This window comes from Nannobrachium achirus, assembly GCF_963921795.1.
Source record: "Nannobrachium achirus genome assembly, chromosome: 19".
NCBI classification, from domain to species: Eukaryota; Metazoa; Chordata; class Actinopteri; order Myctophiformes; family Myctophidae; genus Nannobrachium; species Nannobrachium achirus.
Genome location: NC_137826.1, coordinates 39,031,043 through 39,052,658, shown reverse-complemented (window position 1 = coordinate 39,052,658; position 21,616 = coordinate 39,031,043). Strand labels below are relative to the sequence as shown.

Here is a 21,616-nt window from a genome sequence, read left to right as displayed (position 1 = left end):
CCTAATCCTTAAGTGATTGGCACTGATTGCATTAGATGGAGTTAGTACTTTGTTCACAACCTAAAGCTACCTTTCCTTTTCATTATTACCTGATGCAGCTGTTTTATTTTGAAAAGTACCAGTGCACTTAATCTTTTTATTTAATTGCGATGAGATGCAATTGTGTGGTGCAATTTACAGAGTTCTTTGTTCACAAGTACCTAAACTAAGCTACCTTTCCATTACCTGAAGCAGCTGTTTTATTTTGAAATGGATAAATAGTGCATCTTATCTTTTGTTTTGATATTTGTTTTATTATTTATATGCTGCACTTTATTTTGAGATGTTAAAACTTGGTCAAAGGCCTGCTAAAATGTGGTGCAATTTACTTTGAGCACCAGCTTTCATTTTTCATTTTTCAAGTACAAAAATTGCACTAGATTGAGTTCAAGTTTGTTTTATTTTATTAAGTTAACTCAGTGCTGCTTGCAATTGTGTGGTGCAATTTACAGAGTTCTTTGTTCACAAGTACCTAAAGCTACCTTTCCTTTACCTGAAGCAGCTGTTTTATTTTGAAATGGATAAATAGTGCATCTTATCTTTTGTTTTATCCTATATATGCTGCACTTTATTTTGAGATGTTAAAACTTAAGAGAGGTCAAAGGCCTGCTAAAATGTGGTGCAATTTACTTTGAGCACCAGCTTTCATTTTTCAAGTACAAACATTGCACTAGATTGAGTTCAAGTGCTGCTTAAAAAATTGTTGATTGTGACATTGAAAGTCAACTATTCCAGTGTTTAACTGGGGTACTACGAGTACCCCTGGTGATACCCAGAGGTACTGCATGGGATACTGAAGAAATTGGTTGTTATGCTAGTTATTATTGACATGAAAACTGACTGAATCTTATTGTCAGTGTTGAAAATAAATCTGCTCAGGATGCACTGTTTGAAACTCACTCCATTTCTTATTTGTGATGTTATATTGTTGAACAGGGGTGTTATGCATATAGCCTACCATAGTTGTGGTTTTAATTGCAGTTATATAAGCAAAATGTTGTCTGGGAAAGGGAGTACTTAGATAAAAAAATCATGGAAAGGGTACTCAAGCCAAAAAATATATGGTGTATTGTATAATTATTGTTCTTTCTTAGATAGAAAATCGGTATCGGAAAAATCGGTATCGGCAGATCAGAATTTAATAAAACCGGAAATCGGAATCGGCCAAGAATTTTGCAATCGGTCCATCTCTATAAGACAATGATTTGCAGTGCGCATCATGCCATGCGCTCTGTTCAGTTTGATTAATTATTCATTGCACAGGATATAAATACCTGATTACAATTATATAACATTCTCTATAATACTTAAGTGTTGGTGATAGCTATACCTACCAAATATGGTTTTATATAAAGCCATTAAAGCTTGAGATTCAAGGTGGGGAAATGGCCACTTTGGACAGGAGCGCACAGACGAGCTCGTAGATCGTCTATTTTCAAATAGCCAACGTTTAAATATTTACAGATTTAATAGGGACACAATTAGTCATGAAAGTGGACTTCCCAAGGATTATGGAGACGTTTTAATTTGAGAAATCGCTTCATAATTGACAGAGCTATGACTGAATGCCTGGAGCAATTGGCTGTTTTTGAGCGGTGGTCACACCGTCTCCATAGCGTGGCCGTGTGTGTATGTGTGTGTGTCTGTCTGTATGTAGCCTCTGGTGTATGTAGCCTGAGTACCCTGTGTGACCAGAGAGGTGCTGTTGAGTCTAGTGTGCCCAGAGCATCAACTGCAATAGCAGTGTTGGCCTGAGTGAGCAAGTTTGGCTCACACTCTCACACACACGGGTGCACGCTGCTCTTTCATGTGGAGAGAGGGAAAGGATTGAGGATTTAGGGGATCCTAAATCCACAATTAACTGGTTGCATGTCTTCTCTTAAAGTCAATGGCATCTGGCACGGTGATTGATTCGATTGTTGTAACGCCAAAACCACACCTATGCATAATGGAACGGGTAGCGCTCGGGTAGCGTGTTTTTAGGGTTTTAGCAGGTCCCCAAAATCGCAACTTTTCCTTCCTAAACACTAAACCCCTACATTTAGGAAATATCATCTCCTAAACCCTAATCGGCAAAATAGAGCCCCTTATGTGGTATTAACCACAGGGGAGACTGCGGATGTAAATTAGCATCTTGATATGTATTGTTCATTAATATGCAGTGTCTGTCTAAATAAACAAATAAATAAATGAAACATATATTAAAAAATATATACTGTATATAAAATAAATTACGTCAACCCGCCTAACACTACAGAAACAGGGATAGGCTCCTGACACTGACTGCAATTTTCTTTTCTTTTTTACATGAACATTTTACTTGCCAATGTTTTTGCTTTAGGACTTTGTACATCTGACTGGATTTAATACCAAAGTCTGTTGGCAAGCACTTGTATCCTGCCTACAGACTAGTTATGTCATCACAGAACATGCTGTCTCAGGCCATTCCAAATTTGCTCATAGGGTAAACAAATTCAAATTACATTTTATGAATCCCCAAATTTTTCATCCTGCAGAAACATGAGATCTCTTTTAGCATTGTCCCCTTCGTATGTCCTGTATTCAGAGATGGTACAAAGCACAACGTTTGCCTCTATAAGATGTGGTGGAGTAGAAGCAAAGGTATCAAAAAATGGGAATATTGAAGTAAAGTAACAGTACCTCAAATTGTACTCAAGTAAAATGCAGCACAATTCAGCATCAAGGGTTTGATTGGGCTGCGACATACTAGCGTCATATCCAGGGGGTGTACTCTTACTTCAATCCGCCTCACGATACAGAAACAGGAGATACCGTAGGCTCCCGACATATGGGCCACATGGCTCGGAAGGCTAATTAATTAACTCAATTTGCTTGATTTATGATTCATGATTTAATTAATTAACTACATTTGCTTGATGAAATTAACTCTTCTTAGCAGACAAACACAATTTAATTTATTATCAACTTTCCTTTTGAATGTCCAGACATTCTGGCATTTCCTTTCATCCTGTCTAGTAAATCCCACATGTCTCAAACAATGAAAGCATTCAATTCCTGCACACTAAAATCCTTAGTGTTGATTAATCCATTTGAGAGATCCCATCTGAAACATGGGTTAAATAAGCCTGAGAGTTTTCAAATGCAATCAAATGGGTCCATTTGGTTATGTTTGTACACTCTGAGTTTAACATTAAGGATGTACCGTAACTGTTATATAACTTGAGGAACGGAATAGAACAGGGTGCCACTTCTCCATTTAACTCAAATGGATGCAGACGCCCTGTTCTTTTCTGTCACCCTATACTTTGAATAGTGTCCTCAAGCTCAATATCGATAAACAAGACAAAATTCTCTCTCCTTGCAGTTTGACGGAACACAGTACCATCTACACGTCAGTCAGGGATTCAGTTCAAATTTGAAACAGTTCAGTAGTTCAACATTCTGACAAGTTTGCAGACCCAAAGAAAATAATTTGGTGTTATACATTATGAACTTGAAAAATGCTCCTTGGAGCGCAGATCTCCACCAGGTTAAGTAGATTATTGTGGACCAGCAATGTTCGGAGTTCACCAATCAGGATGGAATATGAAAAATCAGACAGATCCGTCTTGATCACATGACTAAACAGTAGAGTAATGTGTGTGCAAACTTTGCGGCAATAGGACGCTGTGTTTATGATTTGAGGCATTTTGTTCAAAGCGGTGTTCAAAGAGATAATACAGGAATCGATTTGCGTGATGTTTGTACAAAATCTGTAGAAATGTGTTTTGCAAAAATCGCGCTATAAAGGGCTGAGGTGAAAAATATCTGCAGGCGTAGTATTAAAAAAATTAATTGAGCGATGCTACATTCCAGCTCGTATATGGACAGCTGCACAACTACACAGCAGACTCATTAGGCCAGGATGTGACACAGATACCACAATGGGTAAGTGGCAGCTGGAGACTAGCTGCCACTTTTGGCCTCAGCCAAATAAAAAAATAAACAACAAAATGCAATCAATCTATCAGAGAGACACCTTACCCGGATGTCATGTTTGTTCAGTGTGGTGAGCCGGATAGCGGCTCCACATAGTTAGTTTCAGACACGTGCACACATAGACATCAAAGGGGGCTTGAGTCCCTGCCCTTTTACCCGTCTGTAAAAAGTGCCCTCTCCAGATCATGAATTCAGTTTTTACAATGGAGAAAGAAATGCAAACGCCCCCTTTCCATGCCATACTTGAAGGTAGCATTCAAGAGATTGCCTTGTCCAAACTCTCCTGAACAGCATAGACTTGCCCTCTCTGTGTAGAAATCCATGCCGTTACACCACATCATCAGTATTGCCTTTTTTATGCTTCGTTTTAGTGTGGTATCAAGTACCGAAAATAGCCAACCTCCGAGCTCGGAGGTCTGCTATTTTCTGTATTTCCACCAAAAGGCCCCTTTAGAAATGTCAGCCCCTGCCTCTCTAACAGTCTCTGCACGTCCCTGGTTAGTTTCAATTGTAATAATTAGTCAGCAGCTGCGGTGGGAGCTGCCATTATTTTGTATTGACACATTAAAAAGCCCCTGGCCATCAGTGTCTAGTGCGGGACTGCAGTTTCAGCTTTACTGTCTTCGTGAACTACACTACTCCTTCTACCAAATCCTTCATGTTGCATTTTGATATTGTTACAAAATTAACTGAAACAAACGTCAAACAAATATTTTCATGAACCAAACATCTCGCACACTGCTCTTGCCCAGCTGCTTTTACGCAAAATGACAGACATTTCGGTCCCACTGGAGCTTCATCAGGAGTGTCTTACACTATTAACAAAAGGCTATTACATTATATTTACTCGCGACCCATAACGTCCGCAACCCAATATGTTTGGGGAACACTGGTTAAGATCTTGGCTGACTAAAGCCAGAGAACTGACAAATAGAGAAGCCGCTGGAGCAACTTGGATGGTTGGAGCCTTTTATATAGAGCAGTGGTTCTCTACCTGTGGGTCGGGACCCCCAGGGTATATATTATTAGATTAGTATGTAAACGGTCACAGCTTGTCCCTATGTATGTATGTATGTATCTCTGTCATGCCTGACACTGTGGTTCTATGCGTTTGTCGCTCTGACATCATGCTCTGATGTCACTGTGATGTCAGGGGAACCACTCTAACAGAATGGGTTTGCCACTCTGACATCACGCTCTGGCTTCACTGTGATGTCACACTAACAGAATCCCTTTTATGCCCATATATGGAGTTCCCTGATGTCATCAATATTAAGGCCATATCTAACGGGACTTCATATGGGAATGAAGTCCCATGATGACCCATGGTACCCATATATGGAGATCCATGTACTTACTATATATGGAGATATGCTGTGAGAGCCCAAACATGCTTACTCAGTTATTTGTTATGTAAAAGTCCTATGAAAATAGCCGATCTGCATGCTCACTATTTTCACAATAGAATCGAGTGAGTGTGTGACAGAGAGAGAGAGAGAGAGAGAGAGAGAGAGAGAGAGAGAGAGAGAGAGAGAGAGAGAGAGAGAGAGTATGTTACAGTACAGAGATAAGTGTCCCTTTTTTTAGTTTTTTGAAGTTTGTGTCGATCCAAAACTCACTTAATCTCAGATCAAACGCTTGGTTGTGCTATCCTGTGCCCCCTTTGCGAACTGAGGCTGGTATTCTGTATTATATTTTGGCAATCGTACTTGGAATAACCTTCAGACCAGATTCAAATTGGCTTTAAAAAGATTTCTGTGGCAGCCTTCGCTTAGAAGTTGTTCCTGCTTTGAGGTGTCTTTTTTTAAATTGATGTTATAGCATTTACCTTGTTTGGTTCTTAATGACTTTTGAAACTCATGGACTCTCTCACTGGAGTAATGTTGGGTAGTCCGTTTTGGGGTTTTACAATATAATATGTCTGCCTCTTGGCCCATGCATACTTCTAGAATCTGTCTCAATGTATTTTTAATGGTTAAATAACGTTTATTATATGAAAGTGTGTGCAGGGTGTGTGTGTGTGTGTGTGTGTGTGTGTGTGTGTGTGTGTGTGTGTGTGTGTGTGTGTGTGTGTGTGTGTGTGTGTTACTGTACATAACTCACAGTCTCTCCAGGGTGGAATATTGTGAGAAGATGTTGTCAGACAGCGTTCTGATCTTATTGCTCTTTAGGGACCTGAAATGTAAACCACAGAAATGTCCCAGTTACTCAAAGGCACCTCACGTCTTCTAAAAAACCCAGGCAAATGCACGCGCGCACACACACACGCACACACGCGCGCACACACACACGCGCGCGCATGTAAGCTCCAACACAGATAGAGAGAGAATAAAGGAATCCGATGCATAATGCATAAAGAGATGAATGAAAGGTTAGAGCAGGACTTGGTGTTAACGGTCTCTTTTGAAACAAGCTTATGCAAATTAAGTCTCCTGCCTCTACATAGCCCCGGAGCTATGGAAGAATAAAACTTCAATCACTCAGTGCTCCTCCGAAGGGAAAAGTTATCAATGCATGAAAAACACAAATTAGCATTTGACACTGCTGTGACTCTGTTGTAGGAGTCACAGTCGCGGTATGCTAATATGTGGTTTTTCCTTCCGTGTATTTGGTTTGGTTTTCATGCTTGGTAACTATCCTCACTTGATACTTCACAACCAAGTATAGACTTTTCTGCACTTGATACTTCACAACGAAGTAGAGCTTATAGAAGTAATAATAAACCCCATATACTCTGTCACAATGTGAACTTGTAGTGCTGTTACGTTAAGTTTGAGAATCTTTGAAAAGTTTTTATTGAGAAAATCTAAATAGTAGTGGTGTGCGATATCAAAATTCTGGCCGATACCGATATCCGATATAATTAATCAGTGTTATGGCCGATAACCGATTATTGTTGATATCGATATGATCTCATTGTATTTATTTGTATAGTAATAATAATAATAATTTTGCCAATTCTGAAGAATAGATAGATCATTAACAAAAAGGCACACAAAGACAACAATATCTCAGGGGGGATTTTGTACCCATGTGTAATGATTAAACATGGGTTCCTTATCGATCCCACAATAAATCCTTTTCTATTGTTGGTAGTTGTTGTCTTTAGGTTTAGTCAAAAATCATCAAAACTAACAAAGCTTGACCTACAAGCCTTGTAATCTAGCCGTTAACTAAATCCATTACAAATAAATTCTATAACTAATGAAAACTTAAAACTAAGACTTTTCCAAACAAAAAACTTAGCTAAATTAGCAAAGCATCTTTAAAAAAGAAAACAACAAAAAAATAACAAATGAAAAATCCCAAACTATAATAACCTTTCATTCCAATCCAATGTATTTATATAGCACAACCTTGGTGCATACTGCACCAACTGGGCTCAGCCCTCACACAGCAGGCATGGATTAGAATCCAACCCGAGGCCCTTTTCTGCATGTCTCTCTCTCTTGACACAAATAAAAAAAAAAATATATATATATATCTATCTATAAATGCGAGAAGTCTCTGCGTGTGTTTGTAATCCGCGTATCTCGAGAACCGTTCGTCCCACCGGCTTCAGATTCGGCACGCGCGTTCCCCGCCGCGGCATGGAGTGCAGTGCCGGGCCTCGACCCGACCCGACGCGCGGTTTTCCCTAACCGGCGCGAAACGTTCGGAATCTCCTTATGCGGAAATCGGCGCAAAATCGGCGCAAGCGCTGACTCATTGTGACATCACTGCAGTGCCGGGCGCAAGCACTGAGTCATTGTGACATCACTGCAGGCAGATACAGGGGCCTAGCCTCGACCCGACAGACTGAGATCTCCATATATGGGCATATGGGCAGATACAGAGATCTCCATATATGGGCAATACAGGGGCCTTGCCTCGACCCGACAGATATCTCCGTATATGGGCATAAAAGGGACACAGACAGATATATCTCCGTATATGGGCATAAAAGGGACACAGACAGATATATGGGCATAAAAGGGACACAGACTGAGATCTCCATGACAGATATCTCCGTATATGGGCATAAAAGGGACACAGACTGATACAGAGAATGGGCATATGGGCAGATACAGAGATCTCCATATATGGGCATATGGGCATAAAATGGACGCAGATATATGGGCATAAAAGGGACACAGACTGAGATCTCCATATATGGGCATATGGGCAGATACAGAGATCTCCATATATGGGCATATGGGCATAAAATATGGACACAGATAGAGTATATGGGCATAAAAGGGACACAGACAGATACAGAGATCTCCATATAATGGGGTTTGCATTAAAGGGTGGGGCATTCATTCCCTATTTACATCGTTCCCGAGTTGGCCAGGTCGCAAACTCCATATATGGGCATAAATGGGCACAGGCAAACAGATGGTCAAACCAGGTCCTACAGAGATCTCCATATATGTCAGAAAATGGACGTAGACAGACATATCTCTCCATATATGGGCATAAATGGACACACGCAAACAGATGGTCAAAACGGATCCTATGACAACAGGTATAATGGGGTTTGCATTAAAGGGCGGGGCATTCATTCCCTATTTACATTGTTCCCGAGTTGGCCAGGTCGCCGACTAGACGCTCGGCCGCCCGAAGGGCGGCCGAGCTTCTAGTATATACAATTGGCTCTGTGCTTCCGTGGAAAAAATGGTTCAAACGTTAACCTGTTAAAGTTACAGGATAATGAAGACCAAAGTCAGGAAGTGAAGATATGGGCGTAAAATTTGAAATCATTATATTTATTATGGTTTGGTGATGAATTGGATTTGCTTTTAGGTACTCGCATCTCCCAAGCATAGGGCCTCCGAATACCTCGTACCTAAACAGCAAATCCAAAATGACAGGTGGTAGCTGCGGTGGTGGAGGGTGAGCAGCATTTTTGTTTTGTTTTTTACCAGCAGCAGCAACAGCATGACTAGCAGCAAAAGCAAGCAGGGGTGAGTAGTGCAAACTTCCAGTTTAAATAGAGCGGTCTGAGAATGAAACTAGAAGCAGTGCTCTTCCGAGCACAGGTCTCCACCAGCGCCACCATGAGGCTGATTTAAAAAATGTGGGGCAGAGGTTCTGAATTAGCATCCAGGGAGTGTGTGTGCTCAGTTTGGCAGCGATCAGGCCATCGGCGCCGGAGATTAGCTGGTAACAACCAGGCCACACAAATCGGCCTGTTATAGCGCCACCATGAGGCTGATTTGAAAAATGTGGGGCAGAGGTTCTAGATTGGCATCCAGGGAGTGTGTGTGCTCAGTTTGGCAGCGATCGGGCCAACGGCGACTGAGATTAGCTGCACACAAACTGCGAGGACACACGGACACACGGACGGACGGACGGACGGACGCACGGACGGACGGAGGGGAAAACATACTCTCCCTCAGCCTTCGGCTGGTGGAGACAATGAGCGCGTGATTGGATTAGTGGATGTGAACGTGGAGATGAGGCGGCCCAATGGACGGCTGCCAACAAGCGCACTGACTGAGTTCCCTGGCAGAACAGTCGCTTTGGATTAAAAGCGTCTGCTAAATGCCTAAACTGTAAACTGTAAACTTGCTCTGTGCACGTCTGTGCCAAGCGCGACACTCATTACGTCACTTAAATTAAAAATCCACTACTGTATGAAACTTTGTAGTGAATACACCAGGGGTTTTCAAAGTGGGTGACGGGGCACCCTGGGGTGCCGTGACGGCAGTCCAGGGGTGCCGCGAGATAATTTCATAATATTTGGAATTTATTTTGACAAAAAATATTATTTTAAACTTGAAGTACAAAGTTATTTTCAGTCAGTTCTATCCAAAATGGCTATTATCTCAACGTTTTCCTCGCAACATAATCACTAAAATATCGTCACTGTCGGGCAGAAACCTTGTATCTCCAAGTTTCAAATGTGTACGTCTTTTACCCTGCTTCATCATACAAGACCGTCGCACAAAACTAGTGAAAACAGTCGATCTACAAGCACTGCTTGTAGATCAGCTGTAGATCAGCTACAAGTCCAAACTAACAGTTTTGGACACACAAGGTTTCCACCCGACAACAACGATTATGCTATAAATATAAGGTGCTGGGAGTGAAAATTATAATGTAGGGGTGCCTCGGATTAAAATAATATGTGTGGGGTGCCCTGAGACAAAAAGGTTTGGGAACCCCTGGAATACTTTTTGTTTTTTACCAATCCGTACTCTTCTGTTGAGAAATGTAAATCCTTTGGTAAGGTCTGACAACACTACTGGTTGACAAATGGTACTTACTGCCTGAAGGTCAACATTCTATGTCTCCCCCGAGGAAGTGGGAAATGGTTACTAAACTGAACATTTTATGGCCTGAATAAAATTAAATAACACTCTTAAATTATACGAGTCCTGTCTGTATGTACTACACGGGCAATCAGGACAGCTTACAGTGCAATTCTGCTGTGCCATTTACGAGGAAAGCAGCTCAGGGATATTATTAATATGCTCCGCCTTCGTACAAGCAGAAGGCAATTCACCAGGGGAATTGCCTTTACCCACTCACAGTCCTATATGCTTCCTATGAAATTCACTTTTTTTATACACTGTGTCCTGTAATTGTCCTTTAAACCTTTCCAGACTGAACAATACCATTGTTTTTGTTTTGTTTTCATTATACTGGTTCTCAACCAGTGGTCCTTGAGTGGGTTCCAGGTGGTCTCCAGCTAAATGATGGAGTTTTTATGCAAATGGACCTTTATTAGATATTTAACTTTAACTAGATCTTTAACTCTTGAGAGCGTAAAATGAAAACCAAATGGACCAGGTAAATTCTCGTTAACTTCTGCATTAAGTCTACACAATTAAAGAATGTAGAATCATTTCTATTTTGATCAACGTTTGCCTGTTATCTCTCCTGTGGTACCACATCAATACAGCATGGAACTGTGGACAAAATCATTATACAACAACAACATATCCTAGTTTTGGGTCTGAGAGGCTAAATGTCATCAAATGGTGGTCCATGGCTTAAGTGCAGAATAAATAATGGGCCTTGATAGATATGAAAAGGGTTGAAAAACACTGGTATGTAGCATGAATATGGTTGGGTGAAGCAAGTTGGGAATTCATGCCTGTTTATGCAACAATCATAGTACTGTCAATAACAAATTACACTGATCATCCTCTGTATCGCTACTTCGACCTCTTGATACAGAACCTTGGCGTGGCACAAGGTACGGTTTAGCAGGAGTTTTGTCCCCTCAGCCATCGCTGCACTAAACAATCTGCTAAGCAAGCGCCCCCGTCGCTAGGATGGTTTTTCTGAGTATAGTGGGGACCTGATGATCTGTCTTGTGATGATTTGTGTTATATGTTTTTGTGTTGAACAGACTTGTGAAGACAAATTTCCCCTCGGGGACAATAAAGATTATTATTAATTATTATTATTCTTGAAAGTTCCCGTTCAGAGTTGTCAATTGGGTATGGCAGCAGGCATAGCGTGGCTCCAGGGGAAATAAAAAAAGGTACTTCCTAAAAATAAATTCACAAATGTCTCTATGACTATCCGTGTTGATTATTCTATTATTAAATTACTGTAAACTAACTACAATGCAAAATTACAACAAAATTATCGCTTTTACTATGCATTATATTCTCCACAACACTTGTATCCTCGCTATCTTGTCAAATGGTATATTCCCCGGTTCAGTAGGTCAGCACAGGTGCAATGTATTATTGTTAATTGGCAGCAGCTGTGCATTTTTTCAAGTGTGGCAGACAGTTGTTTGTTTGTGCCTGCGGTAAAATAATACTATCCACTGATGGACTAGTCACCTGTTCATCTGAGCACTTTTAAGGCATTAGTGGGCTTAGGTTACTGCTGGCTTATTGATTATCGATTTGTATTTGCTGCATATGGAGTTAAACTGGTCTAACTGGTCTTGGGTCATGTGACTGTTGTTTCATAGTCGAATTGAGTGCTTATGCTTATCAAGACAGGCAGGCTATTTCTCGGTTCTGCTCTCTAACCGTGCCTACATAATAGAGAACATACTGTAATTGCACATTGACAGTGCATAATTAACATTGGCAGTTGATTAGCACATTGTGTGTTACAATGTAGCCTTTGTTTGGTATACTATACAGTATGTGACCTTTGTTATCATCATCATCAGGAATCAGGGTCTGCCGACCTGTCCGCTTTTTCTTTTGTAGCTTTTACGTGCGGGGCGCATCATCATGCATGAAGTCCTCTCCTGTCAGATTGTTTAGTTTATAATACTAGAGGTTCGCGGCCCTTCGGGCCGCTCACATCTAGAGTCCACGCCCGCTTTTTTTTTTTTTTTTTTTTTTAAAAAAAAAGTTTTTTGAATCAAAAAAAGTTTTGGCCTAATTGTGTTATTATTGTTACTATAATAGGCCTGCCAATGTTTTATTTTCATTATTTCAATGTTTTCATTTTAGCAACACACACACAAACACACACACACACACACACACACACACACACACACACACACACACACAGACAGACAGACAGACAGACAGACAGACAGACAGACAGACAGACAGACAGTATCTTGCTGTGAACTCTAGTCTAGAGGTGAGTGGCCCGAACTCTAGAGGTGAGTGGCCCGAAGGGCCGCGAACTTCTTGTAAGATACAGGCTCTCGGCTAGCTAGCTACAGGCTCTCGGCTAGCTAGCCCAGTAACAGTGGATTCTAGTTTGTTAATTCCAGAAGAAAAGCTTGGTTGCTGGTTGGCTACACCTTTCAACAAATAAAACAATGAAATAGCGATTTGCATATAAAAAAGGAAGCTTTTGCAATTCTGTTGCATTCTTGAAAGTAAACTCCTTCTGCATGGACCGTCTGGACTGGAGGCAGGAAAGCATGGTGACACGATGTTTTTTTGTTTCTTTTTTTCTTTGAGACGACATTGACACAGGATTATGGAATATATCCTTACATTGCAAAGGTAGGCTAATCAGCACCATCTGTATACTGTTGGCTGCCACTAAAGTAATTCTACTCCGTGAGGCTGTGTCCTCTCTCTCTCTCTGTCAGCACTGCTTTTACACCGCAAACGGTGACAATGCGAAAATTGCGGCGTGCGTGATTTGTTTATACTGTTTTTAGGTGATTCACACAGACAGAGGAAATATACACTCTCTTTCTCTCTCTCTCGTTTCTCTCTCTCGTATTGGGTGCCCCCCCAAAAGGCAACTAAATTAAATAGGTCCTTTTGTGCTGTTAGCTGCATTAAGGCGGAAGGTTTATTCTATAGGCTGGCACCACGATGCTTTTTTTTTTTTCTGTGTCTTGCTAGTCGCTCTCTCTCTCTCTCTCTCTCTCTCTCTCTCTCTCTCTCTCTCTCTCTCTCACACAAGCACACCTCCCTCTGTTGTAATTCGATACACTGCTCCGCTCAGCTCCACTTCCCCTGTTGCCTCCTCTCTCTCGTGCTTAGCGAATGAGCGGACGGCATAGGGTTGTGGGCGGTATTCCGTGAGTTCCAGCGACATACATCTGATCTACATCTGATCTACCTATGAGTTGAGGTGGATGTGAAAGGGCGTGAATGGGCTTGGAAGTGGGATGCGGCTCTTAAAGGATTGTAGAATAGGATTAATATTGGATAAGATGGTAGATTGGCGGCCCATGGGCCAGATCCAACCCCACAGCAATAATATCTGGCCTGGTAGCTTACGTTTTAAAAATACGTGACCTTATATAATAATTGTTCAATATCGGACTGACAGTCCCAAAGAGAGTGCTGAGAGTGAATAAAATTAGACAGTATGGCAGGAAGCACTCCGCTGCCAATGTGGACCCAAACAGCATGACGTCTGCACTTGCCCTGGTGTCCACGGTCTTTCCATTGCACGTAATGGCAGCCTTTCAACAGTAAAAATATTATTCATCTACAAAAGTAGCTACAAAGTTCATGTGTACTTTTCTGGTGGTCGGACTGCAAGCGGAAGAGAGGCTAAGAAAGAGAAAATATATTAGTCACAGCATGCATACGTGCGTGTGCTTGCAGCAAGGGCGAGCTCCCAGAGTGTCCGCGACCGCAGACGCGTCCTCCCCCCACACCTCCGCACACCACCGTTGTGCTCAAACTCGTTGGGAAAAAACGTGCACGCAGCAGCGTCGCACTGTCTTCCCGTGAGGACGCCAGGACGGGACGCCAGGACGTCCTCGCGGGAAGACGGAGTGTCCGCAGTTTAGCATTTCACCAGGTTAGCATCACCAGCGTCGAGCTCTGAAAGCATCAGCAGGTTAAGTTAGCATGTCACCAGCGTTAGTTTTACGCTAACACTGTTAGCGTTAACGTTAGGCTTAGGTAGGTCCTCCCGTACCGAATGTTAAATTGGGAATCGGGGAAGTGTCTGCGGTCGCGGACACTCTGGGAGCTCGCCCTTCCTCTGTGCTTGTGTGTGTGTGGCCTCCTTTCATTTGGGTCTGTGCATTTGATTTAAATTATGAATAATTACAGTATGCAGCAAAATACAGAGACAATTTGATGCTTCCAGCGTTAACAAGTGGCCTGTAAGTAATGCTTTCAGTGCGTGAGGGCAACAGAATTTTTCCGGCGGGATCAATTTACAATTAAGGCATTTAGCAGACGCTCTTAAACCAGAGCGATTTACAGTATGCAAGGTAAACACATACAAGTGTATAGAGATAGTTATCTGTGATCAATAACTATCATCAGCCTATAAGGCACTCTGTCGCAGAGTTGCAGAAAAAATACATTTAAATTTAAAAGAAAAGAAAAAGAATGAATTTCTGAAGTTGGCCCATGATCTAGTAGCTTGGAAAGACATTAGCCCGAGGCCAAACTTACTTGCCGAACCAGCTGATATAGGATGGAGTTTGAGACCAGAGCAGAGCAAGGTTTAATCAAATGTCATCCTTAGAGCCCTAGCTGCCACGAGTGGGGCCAAGGAGATTGAATTATGTTAACTAACTGCTCACAAGAGCCTTCCAAATAACTTCTGATGAACGGGAAGAGAACAAAACTTAAAACAACTCCCCAGTGAGCAGACAGTGCCATGGATCAGAGTTTCTTTTCGTTAAAAGACAAGAGACACCATCTCATTTATTATTAGGATGCTCTCAGTTTGTCAAGCCCTCATTTGTGACTTCAAGAGACTCGTTTCCAGACTGAAGCACATTGATCAAGGTAGATTGTCTACTCCCTGACTACTGTGCAGCAGCTGAGAGACACTTCACTTGCATCTCGACTCGAGTTTAAATATCGTCTCTGTCGGATTGGTAACCTCATATGTCCAAAACTGTTACTTTCCAGGATTCAAATTTGAAAATAGCAAAAATAGCATATTGACAAGCTCAAAACAAGTTGCTTTGTGCCGCGTTTCAAGCTTCAGATCTGCTATTTTTGATACTTTTGTGTGACACTAGTGTGATCATGTAAAGGCATTAATTTACAAAAAAAAAAAAAAAAAAACACACACAAGGTTTAAATACGGAGATAAGAGGTTTCTGCCCGACAGCAACGACATCCCATTTGATTTGGGTGGTGCACCGGAGAGTGCATGTTAATTCGCCTGACCATAATGGTTGCAACATCTCTGGTTCGATTGCAGGCAGAGCCATTTGTTGAATATGTTTTTCCCACTCTGCCTTGATCTTGGTGTCTTAAAAATTTAATAAGGCAGCAATTGCCTAACATTTAAACCAGGGGTCTTCAACAGGGGGTCCGGGACCCCTAGGGGGTCCTCAGAGTTACCACAGGGGGGCCGCCAAATCTTTGTGTGATATGATCATGTTTTTTACATTAACCATTTGAACCCTAGCATCCCTATTCTGAATGGAACATTAGCCAAAAAATAGCAGATCTACAAGCATACAACGCCTCGCGCTGCGAGGCGTTGTAAGCTTGTAGATCGTCTATTTTTTGGCAAAGAGGTTTTTAGAGGGAAACGAGGAGCAGACTAAGTATTTGACGGTTCAAGTGGTTAATTTTTTTTTTTCCCAACATGATGACAGTGCTGTCATTTTTTTTTACAATATGTAGTGGGGGTCCCTAGCCTGAAAACGTTGAAGACCCCTGTTTTAAACAGTCTAAATGGAACTGTAAATTGACTCTTACAAACAAGTCTGTAACTAGTATACAAATGGAAGCATTAACCAGGAGTTAAACTGCGGGTGCCATGATTTATTCCCCCTCTAAAACATGATTATCAACTATTATGATTATACTAGGAGGAAGAAGTGTACAGAAAGAGTTAAAATTATGTTTTTATGTGGCCACACCCCCAGTTCATTAAGTATGCGTGGTTGTCATGGTGGGTGGTGACCCAGCTGAAGTTAGCCACACCCCACAGTGTTGGGTGAATGGTAATTAGGGGAGGAGTTGATTGTGTGATGTAATAAGTATGGGTGTTTTTGAAACAGCACATCTGACCCAGCAGGTGGCATCCTCCAGCTAAAAAAAAACCCAAAAAGAGAATGCATAATCGCTCATAACAACCACACCAGGGGGTCTAATGAAGTACTGTCAACCTCCTAGACACATGAAAACCAGAAAAAGTACAAAACTATGACACCACCTCTTTAAGGGGAAATGATAAAGTTTGAGAAGCATTGACTTACAGAAAGGTGATGTTGTGGGAGAGACGAGGGATCTCCTTCAGGTTCATTTCCACACACCACAGCCTGGCCTGTTTACAGTCACAGCCCTTTGGATACTCCTGTAAGACTACACGCACGCATGCACGCGCGCGCACGCACACACACACACACACACGCACACACACACACACACACACACACACACACACACACATACACACACACACACAGGGAGGTCATTTTAAACCTAACCCTAAAGTTAAAAGAGCCCATCTGCTAAAGGTCGCAGCGTGGCCCCGCTGTGAGTTTTGAGATCTGCTGTAAAAACAACCATGTCCATTTCTCAAATTCCATTTCTCAAATTCCACTATACTGTACTTGTGGGAACATTTGACCCGAGTACACACGCACTCGCACGCACGCACGCACGCACGCACGCACGCACGCACGCACGCACGCACGCACGCACGCACACACACACACACACACACACACACACACACACACACACACACACACACACACACACACACACACACACACACACACACACACACACACACACACACACACACACACACACACACACACACACACACACACACACACACACACACACACACAACACGGTTCAAGGAAAGTTGTAATTAGAAACTAACTGCTTGTTTGTGTTGCAATGTCGGCCCGTCTCAAATGACGCGTGACTGTGTTGATTCCCGTTCCTTCACGCTGTTCACCTCAGAAGCTCCTCCTCCTCCTCCTCCACCTCCTCGCCTCTCCACACAGCTCTAGGTAGGTATAGGTACTAGCTTTTAGTAAAGGTTTCAATACCGGAATGTAGAAATACTCTGTTACAAGCAGAAGTCCGGAATTCAAAATTCACTTGAGCAATCGTACGAAAGTATTGGCATCAAAGTACAAAAAGTTAAAGTACTCAGTCATTATGCAGAATGTCCAATGTCAGGTTTTCGAATGTATAAAAACGTTTTGAAAATTCCCAGATCTACGAGCTCACAATGCGTGACATCATTACGCATTGTGAGCTTTTAGATCGTCTATGGTCTGACGCCGTCAGGCATCCATGCCTATGCGGCAATGCCTAAGTGGTATGTGCCCGGACCAGTTTACCACAAGATGGGGCTGATCGCTAACTTGTGGAAAATGCAATAAAACAAAAACACGTGTAAACATGTGTCGGCAACCTTGAGAAAAACACATGGATACATGAGTTTGTGTCTGCCTCATCCTCTGCCTTTATCGTGCGCTTGGGTCCTACACATCTTGACTCTGATCGTGATAGCCTCCTGTTGTTGCCTTCCTTGATACCCTCAGACATACCATCACATGTAGCACTGCTCTGGCTACCACTGATAGGTAGAACGCATGGATTAAAAATAAAATCTCACGAAAAAAAAAAAAAAAGAAAGTTTGTTGGGCCAAGTCCTAAAATGCAATTTAAGAAACAGCGTGAAAGGAACCCCCACACATCAGCGCTGTGTTTCATAAACAATTATCACAACATGTAGAATCATGGTGTTTTGTTAGCCATACGACCAACCAGCTGAAGAAATTGCGGATTGATGCATATCAGCTCTGACAAAAAAAGATAGTATTTTTTTATTTAAAAAACTAAATGCCAGACATCTTTGCTTTCATTAAATATCTGAGATCACTAGGACTTTTTGGGAGATTGAACCACTTATTCGACCACCTCAGATACTCTTTACTCTAACTAAAAAAACGAAATAGGCTACCTACAAGCTTACAACACCTAAAAAATGAAAACAGGCTATCTACAAGCTTACAACACATTGCAGTGTGACATCCGACATGAAATGAAATATGTATACTTTGATGTTCTGTTTATATCTCACTGACACACACACACACACACACACACACACACACACACACACACACACACACACACACACACACACACACACACACACACACACACACACACACACACACACACACACACACACACACACTTACAGCATTCCTCTGCGTTGTCAGGGTCCAAAGTCAGACTGGCGTTCGTTAAGATTCGACCAAACAGGTCAGCCCATCCGGCGTTGTCCCCTGCAAGCAACCAAGCACACAGCACACAACACAAGCACACCAGCCATGAGTTGGAGGTTTTAGACACAACAGGCAATTCAGATTAAATTAAAATGAACAACAGCAGCAGCAGCAAACTGCTAAACGGTAGTCTGTGCAAATTGCAGAAGAGCAATAAATGCAATGTAGAACAAAAATGTAATTGTTCACTACAATAGGATCACCTTTTAACATGCTAAACCCCGTTAAGTGCCTGGCCTCGTTAAGACGTCCCTGCACGTCTTAGCTGGTTACCATCGTAACCAATAGCCACTTCCGGCAACCTCTGTTCTGCCATTGACTTCATCCAGGCTGCAGAAAAATGCATATACAGTATCTCGTCTTCTTTTCCCATATCGCGCGTTTGGTCAAAACGGCCTGTTTTCTATGGACCATAACTTACACACGGATCATTGCGGTTGTATTTTTTCTTCTCCGCGTGAAAGAAAAGGCTTTCGGCGGCTGTGAACGGGGGCACCTGCGCGCACAATGAGCATGTGCACTGTGCAGCGTGCACAGAGTTGCCAAAAATCTGGTAAATACAATAGGAAAAAGCCTTGGCAGTCAATCAACATTAGTTATGGAAAAACTATGGCACTCAAAGTGTGCACTCAAAGTGTGCACTCACTCGCTGAGTGTGTGACAGTGAAGATAAACAAACACCCACCACAGCGGTGCTCATCAGCTCCGTTGGGACAGTCCGTATGTCCGTTGCAGTGCATCATCTGAGGCAGACATTCACTGAGGTTCCCACACGGAAAGTGACCCAAGGGACAGGAGCCCTCTCCATCCGTCTTGCAGGACACCATGGCTACTGCTGGAAGGGAGAAAGATATTCAGGGACAAGAGGGGAGGCTAGAGGGAATGGATACATTGATTTATCTGTGCCCTGATTTATTTGGTAGTTATGAATCAAGATGGAAGGACATAGAGGGCTTGATGGGGAGGGGTCTACCTATGTTGGTGGGAGACCCGTTCTTAGCTGAACACCTGTCAGACCCTAGAACATACATGGGCAAGTGGCGGCCCAGGGGCCACATGCGGCCCCCACCTTCACTCAATGTGGCCCGCAGGTTAATATCAGAATACTGATATATTATTGATTTCAGCTGTTACAATTCTAAACATGCAAACATGATCAGACTAATTACACCAGTCTATATTAGTAGCTAATGACTAGTACTAGTCTTTTTTATGTCCACTGTATTTATCATGTACTGTATGTAAGTTCATGAAGTTAACATACAGTAAGAATAAATGCATTTGAAATTAAATACAAATTTTACTTTTCAGGATTCCAATTCAAAAATATCTCAAAATAATTCATGATTCCTATTCAAAAATAGCAAAAACAGACAAGCTTGTAGATCGTCTGTTTTTGCCATTTTTGACTATATGCATTGTGGCCCTCTGAAGTGAGTGTGAAAATATAGTGGCCCTCACCATCATCAAAGTTGCCCACCCCTGCCCAAGAAACTTGCTTGGTTCATTGAGGGTGTGGAGTGAAATAATTAGGAGGCATCAGTTGAAGGACAACATTGGAATTCTCAAATGGTTTGCACGTGACTCTGACTTCAGACATAGTACACATGATATGAGGTTTAAAAGTTTGAATTGGGAATGGCCTTTCTGCATACTGTACACTTTTAAAGTAGGGTAATGTTATGAGCTTCCAGGACCTTAAAGACCATTTTAATTTACAGAATCAGGACTACTTTAGTTACCTACAAATCAGAGATTTTATAAACAGGATCCCCAAATAAACTGCTTAGGCCATTGCTTAACCTTCATCTTGGACTCATCTTGACCCTTAACATTTTGAAAGGGTGGGATGGCTCAGAGTAGTTGACAGAGTACAACAAGCAATGGGCCTGGTGTACAAGATACACTACTGCACTAAGATACCCATGTACCTGTCAAAATACTTCCAAAACGTCAAGGAGGTCCACAATCATAACACCAGCGGCAGCTCCACAAATCACACAACCAACTCAAACAAAGGGTTGAATTCACTCTCCTGCCATGCTGCAAAAATGTGGAATGCCCTACTGACTGCCTTAAAGTAAATCCCTGCGCTCCTTTGAAACCTCGGAAAAGAAATAGCTGCACTCCTTTGAACCCGCTCTGAAAACTGGTAAAAAGACAAAGCTGCAGAAAAGAAGTGAAGGACCGCACAACGTCTCGAAGCTCCCCAAATACATTTATTATATAGTCATCGGAATAAAACACAACGTTTCGGCCTACATTGGCCTTCTTCAGGTGTAAAACTGAACAGTGAAGCTATAAATAGGGCATGCTGGGTAGAATTCACAAAAATCATGACTGAAATCAGCCGGGGACTCCGTAGCCTAGTAAACTGACTCCTCCCATCTTCAGTTCGAATCTGCAGAGGAGTCTAGCCTCCAAGCAACACAAGCCATTCGGGCGGAAGCAAGCGCTCTTCCTCGCCAATCAGCATTCGAGCTCAGGAGCTCTGTGATTGACAGTGCGCTTTGGCCAATCAGGGAATTCTATGACGTCGCTTCGGTGCGGAAGCGATCTGTTTGTTTTTCTCTGCAGTCTGCAGTCACCGTTAACACAGTAGCTTTTTTGATACACTCGGACTGAACGACCTGCAAAAAACACTCTCCCGTTTTTCTCTATGGATGTTTTTCTTCAGATGAAAGGCAACTGCAACAACGTTTAATTTCGAAAGGTACAGTAGACTAATAATATGTATGGCTTTGCAATCTCGGTTCTCTTGCTAATGTTTTCGGTCTGAAAATGATTTAATGGGACAGACTGTGCTAACATAGGTAGCCTAGCTATTCTCCTGTGTACTCGTTGTATTTTTGTGGAAGGAACTAATCATATCATTTTTTGCACTCACCATAGCTTTGGCTTAATCTAAACCATTTCCATATAGAGACAGTCATTCTGGCAGGAATATCGCCTGTGACTTGTGCTGTTTGTCCTTAAATA

At 42.1% G+C, this 21,616-nt stretch overlaps 1 protein-coding gene across 6 annotated transcripts in view; it reads right to left on the bottom strand.

Annotated features, from left to right (window-relative positions):
• rxfp2a (relaxin family peptide receptor 2a) overlaps positions 1-21,616 on the bottom strand; it is a gene marked incomplete at its 3' end in the record, with an annotated part of 159,427 nt that overhangs the window by 46,030 nt on the left and 91,781 nt on the right. For 3 of the 6 annotated variants that reach the window (XM_080749834.1, XM_080749837.1, XM_080749838.1), the window contains exons 3-7: positions 19,323-19,472; positions 18,551-18,637; positions 16,574-16,679; positions 16,386-16,406; positions 6,103-6,174 (exon numbers count right to left, since the gene is read on the bottom strand). In XM_080749834.1, the coding sequence (XP_080605960.1) occupies positions 6,103-6,174; positions 16,386-16,406; positions 16,574-16,679; positions 18,551-18,637; positions 19,323-19,472 (436 nt within the window). The remainder of the gene's footprint in view (positions 1-6,102; positions 6,175-16,385; positions 16,407-16,573; positions 16,680-18,550; positions 18,638-19,322; positions 19,473-21,616) is intronic. The other 3 variants (XM_080749836.1, XM_080749839.1, XM_080749835.1) reach the window with 2 other exon arrangements.